A 27,781-nucleotide genomic window follows, 5' to 3' on the forward strand; every position below is an offset into this window, starting at 1 on the left:
TCACAATCCAAACCTGGTTGTTTATTACAAACAAACATTTGTGACACAGTTGGAAGCATTGTGTCAAGACTGTCCTCGACTGAACTCCCAATATCATGCTACAGCAGCTAGCCACAGTACAAAATCCCAGGCTTTGCAAAACTCAAAGTCATGACCCCAAAATTCAACCTGCAGTTAACCAAAACTTCAACTCTGAAGTTCCAGGCTCTCTGCTCTACCCTGTATTGGTGCAGATGCAACATCTTAGAAGCACACAATAAAACCAGCCACTGTGTCTGTCCATACATACCTGCTCTAAGGTTGCAGTCACATATGGACTGGCTAGTGACAAAAAGCAGATCCATAGCTGGTCAGCACTGGGGTCTAAACTTGTGCCTACAAATAAAGCTGCCATTTTCCGAAACTGAGATCACAGGTATTTGTCAAGCACAGCAACATCAGTAAGATTGGGGGGGGGGGGGGGAAGGGTGCTGTGGTTTTGGCTTGGTTGGGCAGTTTGGTTTTTGGTTTTATGGTTTTGGTTTTTTTAAAAAGCAACTTACACACTGGGTGTAACACAAAAAGCTTGCAGTTTTCTTCAAAGGCCAAAGAAGTTTGCTAGCAAACAGGTACAAAAAAAAGTGAATTTTATTACATGTCATTTAGATTTATACAACACTTAAATGCAAGACCCCCACTTTCAGAACAGTGTATACCCCCCACCAAGGGAACCACTGTAATCTGAAGCCACCAGAGGGAATTTTTTCCATTAACCATTATAAATATTGCTTGAACAGATTACACAAAGTACACATTACAACTGACATTAAGATTACATACCCAAAGATATAGATTTACGTCTGATTAGATTGGCTCGTTACCCCTTTCTTCAAAGCTACTTGCGTAGGCTTTGAGGATGTATGATTTCTGCATGCTTTTCTAAGCACTGGATACACTGGTTAATTACACGCAGCAAATGGCAAACTCACTCACAGCCCTGCGCACGCAGTAACAGATACCCACGCCATTTGCTTCTCTATAATCCCAGGGCATTAATGATGCGATGTCATTCAGTGGCTCAGGTCAGACTATGCTCCAACCCCAAAAGTAAATTGAAAATACTAACAGGCAGTTGCAGGGTTTCCTCTCTCCACCTCAAATCTCGAGTTGGTTCCACCAGCCCGGTTTGCTAAATGCATGTGGATATTTTGCTTGACATTTTCACAACAGTTCACTCTTCAGCACAGAAAGCATTTGTTTTCACTGTGGCCTTTCACATCTTCTGGTACAAGAGACCAGGTGACACTTGCTTTTACCTGTACAGTTATGACATCCCATTATAACTGCAAAAACCCCTACCAACACCCAGAACTTACAGCCTCATTTCAGTTCTTAAAGGCTCCACATTTACTGGCTTTAGCAATGAATTCCTTTAGCAGGGGACCATCCATTTGCCAAAATGCTGTAGTTTGTGTCACTTCCGTCAAATGATTGACACAAAACTTAAAGCAGAATTCCTCTAAGTCCTAAACAGAAAAGAAAAAAAAAAAGAAAGAAAAAAAAAAAAAGATCTTATTATCTTTGCTTCCATTACTGAAATTTACATTCAGGCACAAATGCCTGTATATGCTTTATTTTTGCAGAGAATTAGACAAACGCATTAACCCAGTGGCTCTCAATGTTTTTCCCCCCACACAGTCACTACACCAATGCAGCAGAAAGTAGTAATTCTACCCATGTGACAGTTACAAGGGGAAAAGTAACCGTAATTTGGTTCTCGCTATATAGCTGCAGTCACAAAAATCGGCTGTTAAAACTTCTCCCACTCAAAGAGTTTGGGCTGCATTTGCTGACAGCTATTAAAACCCAATACAAACAGGAGATCTTGGGGTAATGATATATAACCAAGACTGTGGATTAAGAAAATTCAGCTCCTTTGTTCCATAACAAACTCAAATCCGTACATAAGGTTGCTTGACTTCCTGCTTAGTTAAGGGCTTAACTGAAGCCATGAAGTTGCTTGTCACCAGGCTCAATGCAAGCGTGTACCAACTGGAGAGTTTTAAAGCCCAGTTCAGGCAGGCGGCCTTTCCGTGCACTGGGGACAGACTCGGGTGACAAAGTATTTCACAGATGTCCCAAAAATGATTCAACCGAAGTACTGTGGCACAATACAGCATAGCAATTCTTGCAGAAAGTGGACTCTGGATATTTGAGTCTACTTGGAAGTGCCTTCCATCTAACAATTAGAAAAGCCTCACAACCATCCCTGTACCTGCAGGATGTCAGAGAGAAAGAATGTCTAAAAAAAACCAAGACGCAGTCCTTGTCAATATAAGGTTGGCCGCAGAATGCTTCCCACTCAGATTATTTGTTTCCAACTCCTCTTTTGAGGAGGAAATCTACTCTTTGTGGTGCAGATCTACACTGCTATAAGGAAGATGCTGCAGCCCTTACGGAACATCAACTCCCCACCCTGTTCTAATTTCCTTATGTTGTAAGTTTGTAGAACTAGTACTTCACACGTGAGAACACACCCTTCCTTAGCTGCTCAGCAGGCTGGGCGCTGCAGCAAGGCATAACAAATTTGCAGAGCTCTTTAAGCCACGTGAGGTATGAAAGACTGATTAATATTCATATTTTCACTTAAGGTCAATACTGAAAGCTAGAGCAACTGTGTGCCAGTGAGAGTTCTTGACACAACAATAATATAAAAATATATCCTGGCCTAAAACCAGGCATTCTGAAGCTGTAGATCTTGACTTGTGTGGCATCTGTGCAACGAAAAAAGACAAGCTTATTAGAACTGAACACTGATGGTTTTCTTTTTTTTTTTTTAAGTAACAGAATGAACTAGCATTTTAAACAAAATTACATCATACACATGACAATAGTTTGCACTGCTTTATTAAAAAAATTCATATTCCAAGTCAATGCAACAGAAGCATACAATAAACAGAAATATTGTAGTATTAGTAAGTAACTTTGGAAAATTTCAAGTTCTGTATAAAAAAAGGCTGAATTTCATTTGCAGATGGATGCACTCCCAGCAAACTGTACTTAATATAGACTTAAGTGAATAAAGGCACAAGGTACATCCCATGATTATTTTAAAAGCTACAGTAAGAAGCCAGACCTGACCTAGTTCTAGCCACTTCAATTCAGTCAGTCACCAAAAGGAAGTATAGGAGAGTTTCATGTCATGGAGGTATTTTAAATTAGTAAAGCAGCTTCTTTTAACTGTTGTCTTCTAGACACACGGTCCCTTGAATGAACTACACCACCCAAGGAATTTCAAGCCCCCATCTAACATTACTGCATGTAAAAACCACTTTTTACTAAACCCCAACCCCTCAGCATCACCCATTCTCTCCCTGATGTAGCATTTAAGCCTACGGTTCTAACTTTGTTTAGCTAGTAAGGCACAGCCAAGTGAATTTCTTCTACCCTTTACAAGCGGAATCAATCACACACTGAAGACCCATCCTGCAAACAATCTTTTAAGGCTACAATATGAAAATCTTCCTATTTTCCATGAACTCCCACCAAAGAAATCGTTACTCACAGTAGAGCTGAAGCCACAATTCAGACACTAACACAGCCCTCTGGGTAAAGTGTATCAAACAAGCAACACACTACAAGGCTCTGAAATAAGTTAGGGCATCTGCATGCCAATCGCTGGATATCAAGTACAAGAAAAAGCAATGAGTTGATGTACTGAGTACCAAAACCACTTTATAAGCATAAGTTAAAAAGCAAGTTAAAAACCAACGAATTGAAGTTGCAGACACGATGCACAGATACTATGCTGAACACAGAGCCAAAGCAAGCCCAGGAACACTTCCTGATTAGTTCACGAAGCAGCACGTTAGTGATCTAGTAGTGAAGTCGGACATTATGCAGTAGGGAAGCTGCACTAGCCTTCCCCCCTTTCCACACACCACTTCTCTGTCTTCAACATCTATTAGGCCCATAAAGCAGTTCTTATCCTGCCGCTTCATTAGCGTACTGTGAAGACTGAAAGCGTACTTGATTGTAGCTGAACAAAACAAACAAAAGCCCAACAAAAAAAACCACCCCAACAACCAAAAAAAACCTCAAACGCACTCAATCCCCAAACCTACCACCATATGACAACACACACAACACACCACCTTACAAATAAGTAACTTAAGGCTTACAAAACTGCTTTTCATTATGTTATGGGTTTTGCTTTGTATTTAAACCCTTTCCTTGTTTCAGAGTTAGTGTCTTCATCCTCAGAAATTTTTTGTTACAGGGTTTTCTTTTCCCCCACGGAAATAGTAATTCATGAAGCTTGGCACAACACCATAACCTTTTACCATGAAATTAAGCAATGCAAACATTTACAGATACCGAGTCTCAGCCTGGGACTTAAGCCATCTTTAGATATGTGTACTAGTTCACCTTTCCAGTACTGGTTTGCAGGGGGAAAAAAGAAAAAAAAGGAAAAAAAAGATACATCTCTCATGGCAAATACAGTTTTTATAAGTCCAACATTCTCAAATTCTGAAAATGGCAAATAGTGTTATCTGCTAGTAAGTGAGAGAGCACTTATATGAATTTATAACTGACTGCTTTTCTCCATAGTTTAAGTCGGAAAGCAGCCACCTATTTAAGAGATTGAAGTTTAGAAGTTTACCTCCGCATCATATCTGACAGCAGCAGAGAGCAATGAAAATGCATTTTCCACAGTAATTCCTCTCTTGATAATGTGTTGACACAGTTTTTTCAGCCTATTTTCACAGTACGAAGTAGCCAAATCCAAAAGCCCTGCAATTAAACACCATCGTATTAGTCAATTATGACGATCTCTGCTCTTTCAACAAGAGTTTATGCTCCTGTGGTACAGATTGCATCTGTATTCTCTATGCCTATATCATGCTTTTTGCAAGTAGGTCACTATTAAAAAAAATGTATTTTATCATTACACAGGAAGAAAGGCCTTTTACCTCATACCGCAATCCTGTTAATCTCTGTAAATACACAAGCTGTTCCACTGATTTGCATACCTAACTGCTTGCGAGTGGAACTGTCACGAAACAGGCACCACCAGAACACGAGCAAAAAGCTACCGTTACAAAAATCTGTGCTTGAATTACAGCTTGCTCTTTGATCTGCTGTCCAAGTTCCCCCTATTAGATCTACTGAGATTCTTTAATATTATCCTAAACAATAATTGACTCAATTTAGTAAAATATGCAAGTATTTTAACCCAGAGAAATAGTTTTTCTCCCAACCTTAAAAAAACCTGCTCATAGTTAATTTCTAAATATGCACCACTTTTGCTGTAGTAGGTTTGCTACAACAGTATTTTAAAGACAGCTTAATTAATCCCCAGCAAAATCTATTACAGGTGAGACTAGAAGCCTATATCAATACATTTATTCTGCATCCCCTGTCTCGGTTTTTCTGGATGCTGCCTTCTAACATAATTGGACCATAAGCAATACCTATTGCATCTTCAGGCGGAAGGTCAACACTGTCTGTATACAAGTACTCAAGAAAGGCACGATACACAGGATAAGAAAACTGGTCTATTTCTATCACTTCCTTCATATCCTCATTCCAGTATGACTGGAACATGGTTCTGAAGTGTTCACACCTAAGAGACAAAGACATCATCTGGAACACTATTATATGAACACATGAACATTACATTACAGTCCCCCTGGAAAACATATTTGGGGCACTCTGCAGTATTCACAAATATTTTACTATACCCCATCGCAGCTGGTGGTCCACATTTTGGTTCCTAAGACGGTGGCCACTGTTATACTTATGCATCAAGATAAAACCCTTATTTGATCTATGTTACAGAAACGTCTATGTATACATTGCAGACAGACCAACTTAACAGAATTTATCAGCCTGCAAACAACAAATGGGCTTAGGGAAAATTTAATATGGACCATTTAAGACAGAGTTTTGATTCAACTCCTTTTACAATCACTTCATTTAAAGTGATTATGGGTACATAGATGCTATATATTACAGGTTTAGGGGTCCCTCCCTACCCTTTACTTTTTGTCCCCCCCCTTAAGATGCAATACCAAGAGGTTATTCTGTATAAACAAGAGGTGTGAAACATGACCACTACCTGATTTTCAGAACAGCTTTGTGGACATGGATGTACTTTCCATCCACACGGAACTTTAGGTCTGAGGTTTCTGGGCTGTCAAACTCTTTCTTCAGAGACTCTGCTACTGTTAAAAAGTCTTCATGCTCTACAGAAACAATTTTAAAACAAACCAAAACATGTTAAGCATCTTAAGCAGAACATACACACATCGCTAACTAAAGCTAGCAGCTCAACTAAGAGCGTATCAAGGAAAATAGGTCAGTACCAGGGCTCCATCGGCTTAAGCGGTGAAATGGGAGGAATGAATTAAACCAATACCATTTCCTGTTGGCAAGGTCTGCTCCACAGCAGCTACAGGCAGCACTGGTCAGCAGTTCCCATTCCAGCTCACTGCACAGAGGTCGCACAGCACCAAGGCAAGTACCTGGAGTAGTTCCTCTCACTCTCCACCCATGAAATCGCCAGCCTCTAGCAGCTCAGTGCTAGTGCTGGGTCAGCTCAGCTCTGCCACCTGCAAACTAGTCTCTGCAGCTAACCTGCAGACTGCTGGTAATGGGAGCCTACAGCATCACCTGTGACTGACTTGAGACACGGTGGACAGTACTTCAGCCGTGGTGTGACCTGAGCCTAAAGAGTAAGGAAACGTGTCACCAGTTGGCCACTTCTTTGTGCTGGCAGATTGGATATAGCCTGCAGGTTGTCCGTTAAGGTCTTTGCCAGGGCTCACTAACACGAGCTATCACTGACACCATTATACTCGGTTATCACAACACAAAATCCAACAGCAGTGCTGTTGAAGAAGAGAGACGGTAGATACTCTGTTCTTGGTACAACCTAGGACACAGGACTTCAGCAATTTTGGAAGTGGATTAGAAAACCTAATTTAACACACTATTTGAAGCTTCTGCTGATGCATCTTAAAAGTGTGTTTCAAAACACATGGCTTCTAAGAAGCAAAGTATGGAAAAGAAAAATAAGTGGATTTCCACTATAATGGGATGTGGTCTGTCTCCCTTGTCCCACAGGACTGCACATTGTTCATCCACAGACAATCCACAAATTACCCTTTACCATTAGGGACAGCTAAATTAGTTGCTATTTAAAAAGAAATTCTGCTATTACAGACAAGTCATGTTTGTGCCACAAAAGACCGTACAATCCTCCGATTTACACGGATCATCCACAGAACCTGCATCTCATCGGGGCTAACTAAACTGTGCTCCAATCCTCCTCCATTTGCTCATGTGATTTTTTTTCTAGGTCATCAGCTTAGCTTAAGCTATGCAGTAGATCAACTTTCACTCCAAATACCTTAAGTTCGTTCCTCAAAAAAGGCTGCAGATTTGTACTTTACCACAGCCAATCCTGAGTGAATGATTCATTTTTGTGGCAGAGCCATCATGACTGGAAGTAGAACAATAACCTTTATGCAGAGTTAGCTCTCGCTAATAAAAAAAAAAAACAACAAACAAAAAAAAGCCTAAGGAAAAAAAAGGTTTTTCTTAACCTATATGAATGAAAAAGGTGGAGAAGGAAAAAATGCGTATGGAAGATGGAGATTAAAAATGCCTCCAGAATGAATGCTTTTGATTTAAATATTCAGTAAGTAGGATTATCAGAATAAGAGGGGAAGAACTCCCAAAGTCTAAGAGGAATTAAAATGCAGGTACAAAAGTCAAATACCTTGTTATACTCAGTCTGGGAATACTTCATAAAAAAAATCAAGAACTTGAAAGGTACTGAAACTGGGGAAATGTCATTTAAACAGCCTTCACTATTAGCAAAAGGTAACAGACCTGGACAACCATCAGATCTCTACAGAGGGCAAGACTAACACATATCACAGAGGATTAGAGAATGGAGAAAGTGAGAAGTGGGATAAAACAAGACTTGGATTTACCCAGAAGCAGATCACTCTAAGTTAATCTCTCTCTTTAGTAAATCTCTGCAGTTTTCCTCTATAGACAAGATGCTGTTATCTGGACCTCTATAAATGTGATAACATGCTAAATGATAAGTTAAGATGGAGAAGCTGGGTTAGGACAAGCCACATGCAAAGATAAAGTCTGAGTCTGGAGAAAGGTTACTTAGGATGCGATCCCTCCATAAAACCAATTTTGTACAGGGACTAACAAAATTAGGATCTGTTGTCAATATGAAAACAGATCAGATTTCCTAAATGATCTTGCGAACTGAAACAGCAGATCCAAGATGAAAACATCTTCATGTTTGGAACATGAAAACACCTTCATGTTTTCAAGAAAGTGCAGGCTAAGCACTTTGTAGCATATTTGGGGTCAAATAAGAATTAGCAGGATGTAAATCAAAGATAATCAAGAAGAAAGGCTTGGGCTTACTTGCTGGTTCACAGAGACTGCATCCCAAAGTGTAATCCAAGGCAACATAAGATGAGAGTTTCAACAGAGAAAACAATTATAGTAGGGTCTTGTTTTACAGGGACTATTATTTACAGGTCTGCCTGTCTTTGGGGAAAGTCAAACTAAATCAAGTTGAGAGAAATCATCTTACAAAATGAAAATTTGGAATTGTGTTACTTTACTTTCCTAAGGTGAAACATAGGACAGAGATTCGCTCCTTCATGTTTATATTGGAAGGGTAAATACTAAGGAGGGAAAGGTAGAGATAACATTTATAATTCAAAGTTGTTAGATAGCAAAGTAACAAGAGTCAGGAGCAGTCTTCCAAGTAGGAATAGTTTTAAGAGAAAAAAGTTACATTTAATGATCCAGGAGTCCTCCTCAGTCCTGAGCTGGAGCTCAAACAATACAGATGTAGGAAATACACAATATTCACAATACAATTGTAAAACGGGGTTCTCTCCAGATGTATACTTGCACGCAAACAATCTTGTTAACCCTATTCTAGATCCTTAGCTGCTGAAGTAGACTGTTTTCTTCAGAAGAAAAAAAATCCTAGCTAAATGAGCTAGTTTTAATTGCTGGTTCTCCTTGAAGCAGGAACCATCCTGCCACAGAAATGGTATCCTGTACTAATCGCTACAAACGTACACAGAGAATATAGCACTGGCTGCCGTATCACAGCTTGTTCTTACCTACTGATAGAAGACGCCACATAACAGCAGGGGTAGCAAAGCAAGCAAACACATCGTCAGTGCAGGCAAAGTGAGTGAGGTGGGGAAAGATCACCGACTGCCCACGGCATTGGCCCCACATGTACACCTGGCCGCTCTGGGTCTTGGCAGCCGACGTGTGAGCAGAGTGGCAGGCTGCAATCTCCACAACCCTGAGAACAGAAGAAACCATGTGAGATACTTACAGGTACAGAAACAAGTGACAAACGCCTCACCAAAATAACAGCCAACCAAACTATGCATCTACACTCCCCTACTTCTTTCTTTGTTCTGCATGAACGTGATACTTTTTGAATGGATGTTGAAAAACTGCAATGACATTTTCCGATTGCTTGTAGATTTAACTGTAATCAGATATTGCTTTCATTATGTCATTCTCATCAGTTGACATTCCTCCTTTTCTTCCATAACCATGGGAAAGGGATCAAGAATAACAAAGTTTTGGTTTTCCCCTTTAAAACCAATGCACATCAGACACTTATTCTCAAGAAGAAATGCTTATGGAGCTTATAAAACTTCCAGTTAGGGAACAGGCAGGAAAGTTATACTACTAAGATTTTTGCAGAACATTTTTCAGAACTTCTTTCAAACAGATATTGTAAAAATTCTCTTGTTTTGAAATTAAGTTCCCATGTATTTTGCAACAAAGCCTTTATTAGGAAACCCTTCTACCCCCCTTTTAATCTGTTTTTTTGTATGTAAACAGAGATCTGACCTACTGCCTGTATTTCCGACTTCTTATTTTGCTGTTAGTTTCCTTTCCTCAACACTGAAATTCAGCATGGAACATGGACAGTACCTTGTTTGAGAAGTGAATACATGCACTTAACGCCACACTCTTGAAGAGCTATGACGGTTTTCTAACTAAAGTCTATATATTTTCACCCATCTCACATAGTTCCTTAAGATACCAGAGCTGCTGATGCACACTTATCTGTTCTGTTCCCTCATTGTTCAGGCAATCCCTAACTTGCTATCTGAAACATTACAAGAACTGAAAAGAATCACATGTCCATTAAAAGGACCGCAAGGACATTTCCAGTGTCTCTGTTCTCATGATAAGCAAAAAAACAGGGGAAGTTCCAGCATTAGTTCAAAATAAAAGCTATGCTTTCCTGTTTTTTCTCCACACTAAAAATGCATCAAAGGATTTAATGCTTTTGTGCCAGAAACAGATCAAATGGAACAAATAAATGTCTTTCCAAGCTAAGAATACACATATCAAAAAGTTTGTTCCTTTACAGAACAAAATCCATGAAGAGTTAGCTTTTTAGGCAAAAAGCTTTTTTAGCACAAAGCCCACATTTTAAGTGCAAAAATTATTTCAAGATAAAACACAGAAAGAATCGACAATCACTTTCAGTACATGTATCGATAATTTCTGTCAGATAAAAGACTAATGGGTTGTTTTACACCATTATCAACTTAGGAACCTCTATACAACACAGATCTTTCAGCATCTCTCCAAGAGACATCTTAAAGTAATTGTTTTAGGGACAACTTACTTTCCATCATAGCTATTATCTAAACTACTTCCTTCCCCAAACTTCTTCCTTAGTAGAACAGATTCTTATTTTTAGAGTAACTATACTGTACTTAAGAACTATAGTAGAACATGTACTGTAACACATTACATCATGTGTTTAACATCAAAATTCAGGCCACTGACCCTCATAGCTGTTCCTCTAAGCTAACACAAAATAAAGTCTAGAAGTTCCTTACAAGCTGTATGTGCAATATTCTTCAAGATGGCATCAAATGCTACCTCCTAAGGAACTGTCACCAGCATTACATATAAATGACAAAAGAGTTATATAAATGAAAAGACAGGGAGAAGCAGCAGTAATATGCTTCATGAGAAATGACAGCTCACCCACTTATAGCACTGTTTCCAAGACAGCCAAGTCAAGCAAGACGAGTAAGTTCAAGTGACTTATCTCTCCCTTAGATTCCAAGCAGAAGTTCTATGATATTTTCTCCCTCCTTTAGTCATTGAACAAATGCCAGTTTTATTATAATCCCATGCTTGAGTTCACACAGTTCTAAATACGACAGTTCCCCTTAGTTCACTCAAGAAATAAATCGCTAAGAAAACAAAGTTGATCTATTTGCAAACATACACATTTCTCTCCCAGTGCTTTTTTAAATAATATTTCAGGTTGCTTCACTAGTGTCAGTTCCTTCACAGACAAGCTAGCCTCACCTCAGTGGTTTCTATTGTGATGGTTCCCTTCTTCTTTCCCCCACCCGTTTTTTAAGCTCTTAAGTAATCTCAGTACTGTGCAGCTTCTAATTTCATGTTAAGTGTAAGAAACAGTAAAAAATAGGAATGACTTCCCACAAAGACAGTTCAGAAATGGAGGAGAAAAACCAGCCACAAGTGCTTCCTAGTTAAGAGGAGATTACAAATTAAGAGATTTACAGGTTAAGAGATTATAGACTAAGCGGTTTCCAAACAGAGGTACATTAATCTATAGGTATACACATGGGCCCTGAGAACAGGACCGAGGTCCAAGTTTGTAGGTGAACAGCAGAAGAGCCATCTCAAATATGAGGATGACAAGGGTGCTAAAGGAGGGTGGACAACTCTAGGAAACTAAGAAACTACAAACTACTAACTGGTACCACTGATAAAAGCGGCATTATCTGCCCTTAGCTCTAGCAACCTTGCAAATCAAGTTCTGTTTATGTGGTCAGCTATTGTCAGCCTTTCAGAAAATTGTTTTTTCCTCACATGTCACTTCTTACAAAGGTGGTGCTTCATTCCCCCCCCCCCCCGCCTTTTTTTTGTTGTTAATGTAGGCCTCAATACAGTTTAAAAGCTTGGCTTACTGATTTTATAGCTCCAAATTTTTAACCAAAGGAGCCATATTTAGAATAGCCTAACACTTAGTCATTCATTATCTTTTAGTATCAGGTAAACAAAGTACATTTACTTTCAATAATCATTACAGATAGCAAAAAGCATTCAGTCTATAATAAACAGTAAGTTACCATCCTTTCCTACGATTTTAACATTAGCAATAGAAAAACAATCCACCAAGCCCTACACATGCATGCTTCCAGTGCTAGAGGCTGCATAACACATGCTCAGACTTATCAATCCAGAAACAGCTTCAGCAAGATTACCTTTCTTTTTCCATCATGATCTGCATCGGGCTTAGCTGGTTACTTTTATTGCCAGTTCCCAGCTGCCCATAAGTGTTAGCTCCCCAGGCATAGAGCAAACCCTCATCTGTTAGTGCTAGTGTGTGCGCATAGCCACAGGCAATCTGTAAGTAAATGTAAAAGCATTACTACTAAACAAAACAGACATGAGAAACAAAATTATCGCACATATTACACCTTAGTCTAGCTGATGTTAAATATCTCCGGCATTCTTCATTTAGCACTACAATGTGTTACTCCTCAGTACTTAAAGGTAACACAAAATATGTTAACTGTAGGTACTGGAAAAGTCCCAACTTAATTAATTTAGTGTTCATTGTTTACTCCTAAATAATTTACTGCACTCTTGCAAAGTCTCGCTAGCCTGTACTTGCTTTCAGTTGCAGGCTCTTCACACAAAGAACAGTGAACTTCATCATCACATCTTGCAACTCTGATACTTTCAGAATTTGATATTTTGAATACTATAAAAACTATGAGAGCGCTGCAGTTCAACAGCCAAAAACCGTTCAACCCAAGTTATCACATGAAATTTCACAGAACCTTACTAGAAACCCAGGAAATCCCAAATTTTAGTTTTATTCTTTAGCTGGGGAAAAAAACCAAAAAAAACAAACAAAAAAAACCCAACAAACAAACAAAAACCAACCACCAAACAACCAAACCCACACCCATAACTCTCATTTTCCCTCTCCCCTCACTTCTGAAGAGCTAATTAGAATATTGATGTAGATTCCAATTTGAACATCTTGTTCCCCCTCATTTCCTGTCTCTGTCTGGTGTATTTCATTCATTCAGCTTCGTAACAAAGATGCAATTTGTATCCATAGCATAATTTACTTACAGTTACACTAGCTAACTTTAAATCATTCAGAACATTCACAAAGCAAGTATTTTATAGATTACTTGCACTTTTTATAAACGTAATATAATTTATAGGAGCTAAAAAAATTCAGTATTTGAACTGTGAAATCTAGAAGCAGGTATAAGATTCCAAAGATACAGTTTTAGCAGATGCTAGTAACATGAATGCATTTTTATTTCCATGTTAGACATACCTGGAGTATACACACACCATGTAACGCTGCCACTCTGCATGGCGTTAGCTGATTGCCGTTGTTGCCAAGACCTAGCTGACCATTACCATTGTAACCCCAGCCATAAACCTGATTGCAAAAGGAAAACAAAATTAAGCCACTCCTCTGTAGAATTATAGAACATTTAAGACTTAGTATCAAGCACAAGTCAAAAAGTACGTCTTATTAAAAAACTGTACACTATTTCAACAGCAATAGAGAGAAGGCTGAAAGATATTAAATATACTGCAATGACTGACTATTAAATTTTTCAAGCCTGCATTTACTTTTCAAATAAGGTTTCAAAATTATATTTGCCTTCAAAGTACTAGGAATTTTGCAATAAACTTACAATATACCAAAATCTCTCCCATAGCATCAACATTTTAGGTTTTTTACACCTTTCTTTTTCCTTATTATTTTCTCTTTTTTAAAAGAAAACAAGAAATTAGTTATGCTGATCAGCTAATTAGCTATTGGATTAGTTTAAACTGAAATCCCCAGTTTAGCTCTAATTTTTCCTTTAGTTTTGTTATGATGGACATATCAGGACAGAAGTATGTACTATGAAAGCTCATCTCAACCTCAGGGACTTTTACAATCCCTCCAGTCACAAAGAAATGCTACGCTTCAAGTTTGGACAAATGTAGTAAAATTGAGGTTACAGTTCATACCTAGAATGGAACAGTTGCACAATACTAGGGCAATGTTCAAAAGCTTGGTTTAGTTTTGCTGCTGGCAATTAAGCAATGTGTTTAAGAACCAGGATCAGTCAGTGTATTCTTGCAGAAAGATTAACTATTTAACTGTGCACGCTTTCAAAAAATCTACTTAAGACATGTTAAATAATCTATTGAAATATGAAGACAGATGTGCTTAATACAACTATTCAAATTCTTGCAGTTGCAGACTCAGTAAGAATTGTGTTCCAATACAGTCTTTGCCGTAAGAAGGAATGTTTAGTGTACAGACAGCATCTCCACTTAATCGCAGAGTTTTCCTTAAACTGCCCTCTCAGAAGTTATCAATATAACTCTATGAATACAAATCTATACACCTTGAGCACTCCATGTCAGCATTTCTCCATGTTCTGACATTAACCTCGTAAGTTCAGGTAACAGAGAGAGAATGTGAGAACACAGCACTGCTTACCTCACCATTGTTTACTACAGCCATGGAGGAGGTCTGACCACAAGCGATGCCAACCACCATTTTACCCTGTAAACAGTTTGAAACTCTCCGAGGAGTTGGCTGGTTTGCTGTAGATCCAGATCCAACTTGACCACAGTTATTATAGCCCCAAGCGTACAGCTGTCCATAAAAACAAACAAAAATCTGCAGTTTAAGCCTTAACAGTAGTAATGATAGTAGTAAATGATAATCTTACTGTAGTCAGATTGGGTAAACTGTCCTATTTAATGAGCTAAAATGCTTAAAATTAATTTTCAGCAGCTGAAAATTATAAACAGCAATAGGACTCATCTAGCAAATATGAACTTAGCACTTTTTTCAGCTTCTTGCTACAGAATCAGAGCATCCAACTACAACAGGCAACAAAAGGAACATATTTCCATATGAAATGTATGACAGGCTATAAGACAAAGAACACAGTGAGTGAACTGTCTTTATACTTTCATGATGTTGGAAAAAGGAATGCAAGCCAGAACGTCATTTGTTTCCCAGACAAGCTGAACTCCCCAATTTACAGCTATTTAGTTTTCTTCATAGAACTCTCCACCAGGTTATAGCTGGACACTCATCATACCTTTTATATCTATCAAGACCTCTAACAGGAGGTGGATTTGTCAGCCAATGTTTCATAGTAGCAAACCTTTCCTACACAATGGCATTAACAAAAAAGCACCATCTCTGACAGTTCAAAGTTTGCCAGTGGCAAACTAATAATAATAGAAACAAAAATATTGGCTCCCTTCCTCTAAAAGTCCAGAAGACAGGGAAGTAGTTTGCTATAAAAAAAAATATTTATAGCTTTATATTTTCAGTTCCTTCAATTTTTATTACATGCATACACACCCATAGCTTGGCATAAAACTATTTCTGATAGTTCATTCTCTGGTGCTTCACCCAGTTAAAAACTTTGTCCTCTTGGAAATAGCCAGCCGCAGACATGCTAGCTAGTAAAAGCACACTGACAGATACCCTCATGTCAAGTCTGCACATCCTTTGGTGCCAGAAGCTGCCTGTTTACTGTGACACCAAACCAAAAGTCAGTCATTAGAAACAAACACCTCCCTCACCACCAAAAAAAACCAAACCTAAAACCAAAAACCTCAAACCCAAAAAACCACCAAAGACAAGAACCAAAACCCCCCCACCAACACAACCCATTTACCATGTCTAATATGAACAAAAGAAAGCATTAGTCCTTTGCTTTTTGTTACTTGTATTTGCTGGACCTTCGATTCCTACTGAATATTTGAAGATGCTCTATAAAATATCTTTATTTCAATAACACAGAAAAAAATTGAGGTCGAGAATCTCAGAAGGGAGATCAAAATGCCAAAGAGCTAATCAGTTTCCTCTCTCAGAGAAGCATGAATGTCTGCAGTCCTTTAAGTCTATCACTGATACTTATTTTTTAAATTTACACTGCATTAAAATTGCACTGAACCAACTGTACAAATGAATTATACCAAGTATTTCCACAAATACTTCCAACTTCGATGCCTCTCTGAAATTCTAGATATATCAAGTCACAAGGGTTTTTGCAGCCAAATCTTTCTGTAAATACACTGCTACTTAACACATTTCACTCTTTTCAGTATAATCAATTCTGGTACAGATAAAACCTCAGAGCACAAATAGACTAAGCTACTGCAAGGTACGCTAGGGATGGATTTATAGTACATTAGCTAGCCACAATGGCAAGCAAGCTGCAAATATCAACTCCATGGCAAACACAAAGAAACTTCCCCGTTGCATTGAGATTTCAAGCATGTTACATTTATTGCAAGAGACAGCATGGCCATCAGAGGCAGCTACCACACAGCAGCTGGCACCACTAGTTTAACTAACACATGAACACCCTCTCCTTCCTGCATGCACACCAAATTTTATAGTTTAACCATGGCAAATTTGACAGCATGAAGATCTTTCCTAAGTGCAGGCTCTCCTTTCAGATACAACCCAGATCACTTTAATTAACCCAACATCTCTTTTCTACCCTCAAAATACTGATTTGCTGCTTTGTATTACTGTTGCACTATGACTCCATACTGAACCGTAACACAGACACTCAGATTACCAGGATGGAAAGAATCATAGTTTCCATTTTCATCGTTAGGAAGGTTTTAAAATTAGAACTCTTCTTTTGTTAAAGCAGAGCTGAAAAGAGGCTTTCCTCCATGCAGTAACACGCAACTCAAGTCAGATACACACACATTGGTCAAATCTGACTAAGTGGAAACTAATTGTACTTGTTTCCCACTACACATAGCCTTAAGCCATGTAAACAAATAGCATAAAGCAGACTCGGAAGTAAACCAAGTGCTCTTTCATTAGCTACACACAAAGGTATTCAAAGGTGTGCAGAGCAACATTCTTTCATAGTGCCAGTGTGGAAATCATGAAGACTAGAAGAAAAGGACTAAACGCTAACCAGTGGATACAAATAACTGGACATATACCCCTTAAATAAAGAATTGTGAGCAAACAGTAATGTTACATTTTGCACCTTACAAACCCAATCTTTCACCTGTAAGTGACACAGCTGTTCGTTTTCATCCCTGTGAAACATACAACAAATGAAAGGCAAAAGTTTACTAAGCTTTTATTCCCCTGTTTTTGTGGTTGGGTTGGGTTTTTTTTTTTGTTGGGGTTTGTGGGTGGGCTTTTTTTTTTTTCGAGTTGTTTTCAGGTCTGCTCTGAAGAAAAGGACATCCTAGTTTGAGGCAGTAGGAGAAAAGGTTATGTTGTAACTACACTGTAGAGAAAGAGAGAACTTCAGACTGCAAGGTCACCTGCACTATTCACTACAAGGAGATTAAGAGATTTGAACAGGTTTCAACTTACATCCCCATCAAACGTTAGTGCCATGGAATGATGAGAACCACAAGCTACTTCCACCACTTTCTTTATTAACAGATTTGTGCAAACTTGAACAGGAGTAATGCCCTGATTGGTTGTGCCATTCCCAAGTTGGCTGTAACCATTATGTCCCCAAGCATACACTTCACCATCTGCAAAAATATTTAAGCTTGTGAGAAAAACCACCAAAAATTCCAAGGAAGTTAAGATAGACAGAATTCTAAGAAGTTAGCAAATGCCAACATGAAAGTGATGGACATTAACAAACAGTGAAACTATTACACAAATCATCCACATACTAAAAAATTATATACTTTGTATACAACTATTTTATATATATATATATATATATCACAGTATAACCTCTAGATTTATTGTGGAAATACACAAAAGTGCACAGGTAAGACTGAGTATGTCATAAATGATAGAGCAAAACTCTACAGCTGCAACATAATGGAAATGGAAACTTACTTTACCTATTACAGAACACATTTAGTTCCACTTAAGACCAATGAGAACCCCTTAGTGTACATTACCCAATTAACAAGGTAATACAATTATACCTTAACCCATTCTTGTTAAATGCAAGTGGAACTTAAAATCTGTAACTTATGTTCTATACTAAATGTTAATTTTCTACCTTCAGTGCAAAGTACAACATGGGGTCCACTTCCATAACTGAGACTGGAAATCTTCTTTCCACATAAGGCTTCTAATTTCTTTGGTACTATTGTGCTCTGATTATCTCCAGTTCCCAAACAATTACTGCAATTCAGTCCAAAAACAAATACCTGAAAAACAGAGGAATACTCATTTCAAGTGATTTATACTCAGGTATGCACAGATGTGGTAACATCCAGGTCTTCATAAAGCCAGGACAGAGTTTTGCCATGGACTCTCGAGAACCGGAGACTTCCCTCATGGAAGTTAACAAGCTCAAGAGTCAGCACAGGGACACTTTGGAAGTTAACTGATGAGCCTGAACTCTTCAGATCCATGCAGGCCTGGATGCCAGGCTTCTCATTTGCAGGAACTTCTATCGGCTTTGTGTGGCAAGGTTTTGGTAGCGGGGAGGGTTACAGGGGTGGCTTCTGTGAGAAGCTGCTGGAAGCTTCCCCTGTGTTCGAGAGGGCCAAGACCAGCCGGCTCTGAGACAGACCCAACAGTGGCCAAGGCTAAGCCCATCAGCGACGGTGGTAGTGCCAGTGGGAGAACAGATTTAAGAAGGGGGGAAAAAACCTGCTGTGCAATAGAAACTGCAGCCAGAGAGAGGAGTGAGAACATGTAAGAGAAACAACCCCACAGACCCCCAGGTCAGTGAAGGAGAGGAGGAGGTGCTCCAGACGCCTCAGTAGAGATTCCCCGGCAGCCTGTGGTGATGAAGACCATGGTGAGGCAGGCTGTCCCCCTGCAGCCCAGGGAGGTCCACGGGAGAGCAGATCTCCACCTGCAGCCCGGGGAGAACCCCACGCCAGAGCAGGGGGATGCCCGAAGGAGGCTGTGACCCCGTGGGAAGCCCGTGCTGGAGCAGGCTCCTGGCAAAACCTGTGGACCCATGGAGAGAAGAGCCCACGGAGCAGGTTTTCTGGCAGCACTTGTGACCCCGCGGGGGACCCACACTGGAGCAGTGTGCTTCTGAAGGACTGCATGCCATGGAAGGGACCCATGCTGGAGCAGTTCATGAAGAACTGCAGCCTGTGGGAAGGACTCACATTGGAGAAGTTCATGGAGGACTGTCTCCCGTGGGAGGGACCCCACGGTGGAGCAGGGGACGAGTGAGGAGTCCTGCCCCTGAGGAGGATGAAGCAGCAGAGATAACATGTGTGATGAACTGACCGTAAACCCCATTCCCCGTCCCCCTGCGCCGCTGGCAGGGGTAGGTAGAGAATCCGGGAATGAAGTTGTGCCCGGGAAGAAGGCAGAGTGGAGGGAAGGTGTTCTGAGATTTGGTTTTATTTCTCATTACTCTACTCTGGTTGATTGGTAATAAATTGAGCTAATTTTCCCCAAGTTGAGTCTGTTTTGCCCGTGACAGTAATTGGTGAGTGATCTCTCCTGTCCTTATCTCAACCCACAAGGCCTTTGTTATATTTTCTCTCCCCTGTCCAGCTGAGGAGTGGAGAGTGATAGAATGGCTTTGGTGGGCACCTGGAATCCAGCCAGGGTCAACCCGCCACAGAACTGTGCTATAAAAAGTATTAAACTGTGAAAGTAGAAGACACCACCTTCTTTTAAAAGCAGTTTCTAAAGAGCAGCCACAGCTGCACTGTAGGAGGCTCATCCTACAGGCAGCTTTGATAGGACTTTGGGAAAAAAAGAAATCGTACTCTACCCAGTCTTACAAGAAACACTCCCATTAATTCATCCCAGAACATCTGGCTTGTTTTCTTTCAGCAGCACAATGCTAACTCACATTGAGTTTCTGAATCATTAAAATCCACAGATAATCTTTCGCTGTATTGTTACTTAGCAAGCCATATCCTCATTTTATATCTTCATACCTGGAAGTGCTTGCACTTAATTTCAAGCTACCACAACTTCTTTTGAATTCTGACTGTCTTCAAAAGTGCATGTAATCCATCCTGGCCTTTGCCATTTGCAAGTTTTCTAAATATTCCATCTATATGGTCCCCACACAAAACTAAAAAAAAAAAAATTACAAGTTATATCCAACTTGTTTTGAAATACACAAATTTCACACAATGCTTTTGAGAAGCTATTAATTTACAAGTATTCCATGGACTCTGAAAACAACTACCTGTAGAGTACATGTTCCACTTTATTACAGTCTTACCTCATCATTGTGCGTTATGTATATAGCTTCATTGGCTGATGTACCAAATACACATGCTTTCCGAATAGATGCTATTTCTTGAGGTGACAGTAAGGTAAATATTGGCCACTTGCCTACATCCACCATGATGCTGCTGTGTGTCATGATGTTTCTACAAGTAAGATTACATTGCTGTAATAAAAAAAAAAAAAAGCGTATTAAAAAGTGTATTTTGCACTTTCATCAATAGGCAGTAAGACAATTTCCTTTAAATTAGAGAAAAAGACACATGTTATGGCTCTGAAAGTGTAACATTCTATTCTGTATGAACTATGTAATTATATTTCCATGTATTAAGGTGAACAAATAGCAAGTCACTGGTAGGACATTGGAAGAACAGATCTTTTCTTAACAGGATATTTAAGTAAACTGTATTCAGTGCAACTGAACATCTGCCGTTCTACAAGCAAACTTATTAAAAGCTTGTGATCTAGCAAATATCCACTGCTGTCAGAATGGATTTCTGAGGGAATTTTCAGAGGGAATTTCAGTTGGAATTCCCATTTATAGAATTTTCACTCATGACATTTTTTTTGTAGTCTTAGAACTTAAATATGCCATGTAAGCAAGCTGTTGATGTATACGTGAAACCTGCAAATAAAAATAAAGCTGGGACTGTTGAGCATATGACCCAAATCTGCCATCTCTTGCATAATCAAAAGCTGTTATTATGGTCAAAAACTATTTGTGAGAGCACAGAAGCATGAGATAAACTCATGAGTTTGTACAATTAAGCAGTGAAACACATCAGAGAAAAGTGACTAAGTAAAATTGTCATAATCTGTTACTTAGAAACAAGCTGGACCGCATTAAAAGCTGGAAGCACAACTGGGTATAGACATCATCTGTCAGTGAACACAGATGTATACAATCCATCCTTCCACAATGCTCCTTCTTCCCAGTTTCCTCAGGACAATTGCACCAGCTCAAGAACAAAGCTGACAGTCAACACAAACATACAGAGCTTATCTAGGCCTTCAATCCTGCACATAAAAATTGTAACATCACTCATACCCTGAAGGGATTCTGCCACTGAAAATCTATGATCCATGCTCAGTGTGTAAAATCTGAAAAGCCCTAGGTGGACAATTCCACAGAATGTCAATGGCATGATACAAATCACAATAAACCATTTCAAAAAGAAAAAAAAAAAAAAAAAAAAGCAGCTAAGGAATCATTCAATGAGTAAGAAATGCAGTCTCTATCCAGATGTCACCCTCTCATCAACATTTAGTTCCTTCCTTTTCATTTGTTTGCTCCAGTCCTACCCCATCCCCCTACTCTTTTTTCTGTTGCCTTCAAGTCAGGATTCTTCTTGATGATGCCTGGGTATCAGATATGGATAACAGTGAGAACACAAGAGAGCCTCTTTCCTTTGCATCTGATGCCTGGTTCTCAAAACTGTGACAACCAAGACAGGGCTCCAGAAAGCTACTCAAGACCAGCAGTCAATCCTAACATACAGGTTGTTCAGTGCAGATGTTTTTTGGAAGGAGGGGGTTTATCATTATTATTATTTTTTTAAAGTTTGAGAAACACTGACATCACAATGGAAGTATGCATACAAAAAAATCAAACACAAACAAAATCCAGACTTGTCTCCTTATCAAATTCTGTTATCTTGCTCCAGCAACCCAGCTCTGCTCTACAGGCACCTCTCTAAGAGCCTGACTTCACTCTACATTTCACATTTGAAGCAGGTCTTGAAAACACCTCAAGTCTCCAGATAGCACATCCATAATAAATTTATTTGTAGAACAGCTTTTCAAAGTCTACCTGATGACAAGACAACAGCACATTCTACACAGCTAAACAGATTTGAATGCATTTAAGCCTTCTTAATTTCTAGTCCAGTTACAAACTGAGGCTAGTTAGCTGCTAAGGTTTGTTATCTCACTTTGGGAAACCTTTTAACGTGTGACACTGTCAATCAATTAAAAGGAGACAGCAATGACGTGTTCTTTTGAGCAAACGAACTAGTTGTCCCTTCTGACTTTACCTATTTAATTTGCCTCATATCATATACAATTGGCAACACACAAACATCTCAAACTGGACATTAAGGAAAATATTTTCTTCACTTAAGTTCTTTTCAACGCATCCTGTCAATTTAAGGCATGAAGACAAAATGATATTTTGATGGAGAATATACTAGTAAATTAACATTAACAAGTTTTACAGCACCCTGAGAACCTATTCTACTCTAAAGGTAACCATTTTAAAATGTGCTACTTTATCTCTCCCCGACTGATCTTTGTATTGTCTTCAATCCGTCCACTTGGCTTATTTTCCACTACTGTATAACTCAGTTAACCACTCCTCTTTGACAAAACCTTTCTAAGCACTTCCAAAACCTATGCGAGTTACACTGCATTTCCCATACCTCAAAGCTCAACTGGATATCTTGTCACACAAACTAATAACAGCAGATAAAATAAAAGCTTTCAAGCACGCAACAATTTCCAGATTGAAGACATGAGCGATGAACTCCATCCACAGATGAAGAACCTTACAATTTTTGACAGATGTAACACTTTTTTCTAAAACAATGCTGCATATTTCCAATTTCAACTGTTACTACAATCCTACAAAGTTATTTCAAGGGTTTTCCCTAAGAGGTTTTTAATGACAACTCATCTGCCACTGGCAGGTTAGTTTCTTTAATAAATATAAATCCTAAAGCCTCTCCAGTTTTAGCAACCAATGAAGGGTCTCAAAAATCCTTAAAACAAACCAACAACAGAAAACATCTCTTGCCTTTTATATATAATATATACTGTTTCTCAAACACACACCCTTTTCTCGTCCTCTACAAATATTAACTATTGCCCTTAGATGCTGCTGTTTGCTGGAGTACCTATCATCATTAAGTTGCAACGTTTTTGCAGTAGAAACAAACAGCAGCTATTTTTGTTTATGTCTAAATGAGTGAAATAACATACAAACTTGAAAGTTCTGGGGCTTATACATGGACTACTGTTTCTTAGCTTTAACTGTGCATAAAAAGCTGGTTTAACTACTTATTCTCCATTTTCCACAGAAAATAAATGCCCAACCTAGGCATTAGCACCACCTTTCTCCTCCCTCAAGATGGATGCCTTAACAACCTTAGTCAACTTCCTAGTTTTCTAATAAAAGTTCTCGTTGCCACAGGAGGGGAAAAAAAGAAAAAAGTCTACAGTGGGAAAAGAGTATTTGGGGAATATATATTTATATATAGTACTGCAAATGGAGATGTCAGTAAAGTAATTCACTGTTATCAAAACAGAAACCAAATTAATTTTAGCATCCTCCAAGACATACTGCACACTTTCCAAAAGGGTAGATACTCTGCAATATTGTGATTGACCTCTCACACCAATCACACTCAAACTTCAACCTTGCACAGCCTTTACCTGAATATGGGTGGGGAAAGGCGTGTACAGGGTTTCTTCTGGGCAAATCCTTGCTACAAAAGGCTGATCTAGGAGACTTCAGTCATGTCATTGCAAGCAATGGCACAAAGAAACACAGTGTCCTTCACTCACCCTTCCGGTACTGCATCAGTAAGAGAGCTAAGGTTATTGTTTACTTCTCCTGATAGTGACGTTGAGGCCTGGACCCTGCCCCATTACACACTGTGCAAGGACTGCACCTTAACTGGAAGTTTGTAAGTGCAACAGATGTTGCAAATGTACCAGATGGAGACCAAAGTAATGAAGTTATTTTAATCTGTATGCAAATTGCTGTCTCAATATATTAGCTCTCAAGCTATTGTTTAAATTCTGTAACCAACATGGCAGCAGCAGTTCTAAGGAGTTTCTGTCATTTACAGATCAGCATCTAGATTTCAAGTTAATTGCAATTAAAAGCCTTATGAGTATAAAAGTCGTAAGCTTAAACTTGGTGCTCTGGTAGATAGTTGCTTTTAGAAACACTGTATGTCACTGCTTTTAACTGTCTTTTAATTTCTCCTGCATGATTCAGTGATAAACAACTATATACCATATAGCTTTATTTCTACTGTAGAACTAACCAGCAGAGGGAGCTTATATCAATGATACCTCTTCTAACTGCTTTGACATCTTTGAAATTATCCAACAATATCAGTATACAAACAGGAACAGAAACAAAGATGATTGTTTGAATTTCAGTGAGGCTAAAAATAAGCAAGACAGGATGACTTGTAGAGAAGGAAACTGAACTGGCCACATATTGTGAGAAAAAGAAATTGAACTCGGAGCAGTCACCAACATTAGGGGAAAAAACCCCAAAATCTAGATTTGCTCACAATTTAAAAAAGCCACATGCTTTCAGAGACATAAGCCCTTCGAAAATTCTGTGCTAAACTGCTGCCTATGCATTCAACTTCTCACTAGTTTGCTTTCTAAAGAAAAAGTGTGCAGGCTGACTCCCAGTGACATATGTAGACAAACATGAATCCCTGCCTAAAAAAAAAAAAAAAAAAAAAAGAAAGAAAAGACAGTGTTTACAAAATGTTTGTTAAATGATTTTAGATAAAGTTTTACAGAGCTTATAGTTCAGCTAAACAAATCCATGCTGGAGAGAACAATAGCCTAACACAACATCCTACCGGGTACACAGTACCAATTGTCAGCGCAACAAAAAACTATAGTTAACTCCTCAAAGATTATCCCCTTATTTGTAAAGGCTATTTAAACACAATTGCACATTTGTTTGTTTCACTCTTTTCTCAGGCTCCAGCGTTGCAGTTTATTCCAGCTGGGCAGACTTACTCTTGCACAGAAAGAAACTGCAGGCTCAGGCCTTCATTTCTCCTAATTGTCTATGGGAATTATAAACAGCAGTGAGAACACAAAAGCTGGGATATCTGGCTTTAGAACAACACGAAATGACTGGCACGCTTGATCCTTTTTTAATTTTAAGTACACCTCAACCAAGAGTCAAATCCTAGACATAACACTAATCTTCCCCATGTTTTCTCCAGTTACGTTTGTTTTTTTAATCTCGTATTTCAGTATGGAGAAAGGACATGGAAACAATGCATACTATTGACATTAATGAAACGCGTGAACCAAGCGATGTTATTGCGGCTTTCTCCCTGCCAACAAAAAGGTATTGCGCTCCCTGAAATCACGTGCCTTAACTTACTTTCCTTAGACCTTACATAAGGCAAGATTTCTATGACAAAATCTGTGTGTTCAAACCTCTGCACGATTTATTTTTTGATGCCTTTTATGAGCAATAGAGGGAAAGAAAAACCTGCTGATCTAAGAACTGACAACCAGACCTCCTATTTGCTTTGAGTAACCAGCTGAAAGAGATACAAGCAAGCAAAAACCACCATGCACATGAATACTAATGAACATACGACTGTTTTAGCCATAGGAAAAAACCTGTAGTAGGATAACAGACATCCACTCACCATAACAAAATTGTAATTACAGTCACAATATGCCTCCTTTTTCTTTTTTTTTTTTTTTAAGCTGAACCATTACTGCAACTTATTGAAGCCATTCACTCGGGACACCTTCTAAAGCAATACCTGTATTTCAACCTGATGTATACAGATAAGCATTCAAAGGAAAATATTCATGTTAAGGCTCTAAAGAATTTTCACATCTTCCAAACACTCTTTTTCCTAAAGAAACTTTGTGCTCCAAACACATTTCCATTTACGATGTTTAGTATCTTTTTCTCATAGCCCCATCCCTAGTTTAAACGGTTAAAGCTCCTTTTACCTTTTGCCAGCAGACAACGCGCTTTCCAAAAGAGATCACTTAAACTGTCTAAATTAGAAAGTTCCTTTAAAGAAGTAAATATTCCTTTAATATTTAATTCAGGAGAAGTGTATTTAAAAAAATGAAGAAACACTAATTATTTATATAAAGCTCGGTGAGGAAAAACATAAATAAATTGCTGAGACCCCTGCTTTTTTCGGTAAGCTAGATCTCAGCCTTCAGGAAGCGGACCACAAAGGGAAGGATGAACTGAAACACCACGAATCAGGAAAAAAAAAAGACCCTCAAACCCCCCCGAAACCCCCTGTGAGAACATACTGTGAGCTACGCCAAGCAGGAAGAGAGCCTTCCAGAGAGCTGTGTGGGAGAAGTTCACAGAGAAAGCTTCTCCAAGTCGCTCGGAGGAGCCGCGGCCGTCACCGGCGGCCGTTAACGCCGACCGTTAGCCGCGGCCGTTAACGGCCGCTGGGCGCGCGCCCCGCCGCAGGTCAAGGAGGGGCGGGGGGGGGGGGGGGAAACGACGGCGGCGGCGAAGTGACGCGTCACGTGACGCCAAGCCTCGGGAGGGACGAGGCGGGCCCCGCCTCCTCCCTCTCTCCCGCCCTCCCGCTTTCGACCGCTCGCCCGCGCGCCGTCACGTGGCCCCGGCGGGCCGCGGCTCCCGCCGCCGATTGGACGCGGTCAGCGGTGGCCGCGTGACGCCCGCCCCGCCCCCTCCTCTCCACAGCGGAGCCGCCGCCGCCATCGCCGTCGCCTCAGGGTCTCGCCGTGAGGGGAGAAGCGGGCGGCGGCGGGGTCCGTTCCCCTCCGGGAGCCCACAGTCCTCTCCTCACCCCTCCGCTGCGGCTCCCGTCCTGGCGCAGCCCCCCCCCTTGCCCTCAGACCAGCCCGTCGCGGGGGGTTGTCCCGACCCGTCGCGGGCTTGTGTGAGGCCTCCGTGAGCGGCCCGGCCCCAGCGAGCAGCTCCGGGGGTTGTTTTCGCTGGGCGAGGCCGCGGCAGGGGTAGGATGACACCTTTCTGGCCCGGCATCCTCACTGGCGTGAGGCCGAGAGGAAAACGAGGTGGGGTTGGAGCCAGCCCGGGCTTCCCGCCCCGGTCAGAACCGGGCAGGATCCGTGCCCGGTGTACTTCAGGCTAGAGCCTGTAACGCCCGACACCGGCTGGATCCGAGAGGTGGCGTTAACGGTCTCCTGACACCCTCGCATAAAGACTTCTTTCCATTCAAAGGGTTTTAGGCGGTATATAAGTAACCTGTGGATGTTAGAAGGGAGCATTGACATAGTCTTGTCGCTACAGTTTTGGCTGTGGCTATACCTGCAGATAGAGCAGGAGGCAGCGCTGTGGGGGAGGATCCAGGAAAGGGAAGATTGGACACCAGCCCTCCCAAGAGAGCTCTTTTGTTACACAAAGTTGTTAACCAGGAAACGGCTTCCGCTTTTCTTAAAATTTACTTATTTTCCTGACTGCACACAGGGTCAGAAGGCAGCCGGGCTTTGCAGTGAGAGGGGAGCTGACTGGTCTGAAACATAAAGCAGTAGGGTAGAGCACACTGGAAGTATCAATCTGTCTTTGGGGGTGGTCAATTTAGGAGAAGAAATTGTAATTTAAAAAGGGAAAAGAAGAGAGAAATCAGCTTCAGTACCCAGGAATCAAGTGTGGATGGGTTGCTGTAAGAGGGAATCAGTGATGCTGAAGAAATTCTGCCCTGGATTATGAGGCGAGGAAGGCGCAGCAGTAGGTCCAGGGTAAAAAGAGATTTT

At 40.1% G+C, this 27,781-nt stretch overlaps 1 protein-coding gene across 4 annotated transcripts; it reads right to left on the reverse strand.

Moving 5' to 3' along the window:
* Positions 1 to 609: 609 nt before the first annotated feature.
* Positions 610 to 26,517, reverse strand: RCBTB1 (RCC1 and BTB domain containing protein 1). 4 transcript variants are annotated; one of them, XM_075046253.1, is made up of 12 exons: positions 26,339 to 26,517; positions 20,280 to 20,450; positions 18,126 to 18,276; positions 17,471 to 17,637; positions 14,591 to 14,749; positions 13,421 to 13,528; positions 12,324 to 12,466; positions 9,156 to 9,346; positions 6,101 to 6,227; positions 5,454 to 5,605; positions 4,643 to 4,773; positions 610 to 1,505 (listed from the first exon to the last, which is right to left on the reverse strand). In XM_075046253.1, exons 2-12 carry the CDS (start codon positions 20,421 to 20,423, stop codon positions 1,365 to 1,367), a joined length of 1,614 nt encoding a protein of 537 aa, XP_074902354.1. In that variant the 5' UTR covers positions 20,424 to 20,450; positions 26,339 to 26,517; the 3' UTR covers positions 610 to 1,364. The 4 variants fall into 4 exon arrangements, with proteins under 4 accessions (XP_074902354.1, XP_074902358.1, XP_074902357.1 ...); XM_075046257.1 differs by lacking the exon at positions 26,339 to 26,517 and adding an exon at positions 19,987 to 20,126; XM_075046256.1 differs by lacking the exons at positions 17,471 to 17,637; positions 26,339 to 26,517 and adding an exon at positions 19,987 to 20,126.
* Between the last annotated feature and the right edge of the window lie 1,264 nt (positions 26,518 to 27,781).

Source organism: Buteo buteo, chromosome 14, assembly GCF_964188355.1.
Source record: "Buteo buteo chromosome 14, bButBut1.hap1.1, whole genome shotgun sequence".
Classification (NCBI taxonomy): Eukaryota; Metazoa; Chordata; class Aves; order Accipitriformes; family Accipitridae; genus Buteo; species Buteo buteo.

Coding starts and splice junctions, on each gene's coding strand:
- RCBTB1 (XM_075046253.1), bottom strand. CDS start 20,423: ATGACACACAGCAGCATCATGGTGGATGTAGGCAAGTGGCCAATATTT. Junction 18,277..20,279: donor ACATAACGCACAATGATGAG/GTAAGACTGTAA, acceptor TCTGTTTTTCAG/GTATTTGTTTTTGGACTGAA. Junction 14,750..17,470: donor CACTAACGTTTGATGGGGAT/GTAAGTTGAAAC, acceptor TTTTATGGACAG/CTGTACGCTTGGGGCTATAA.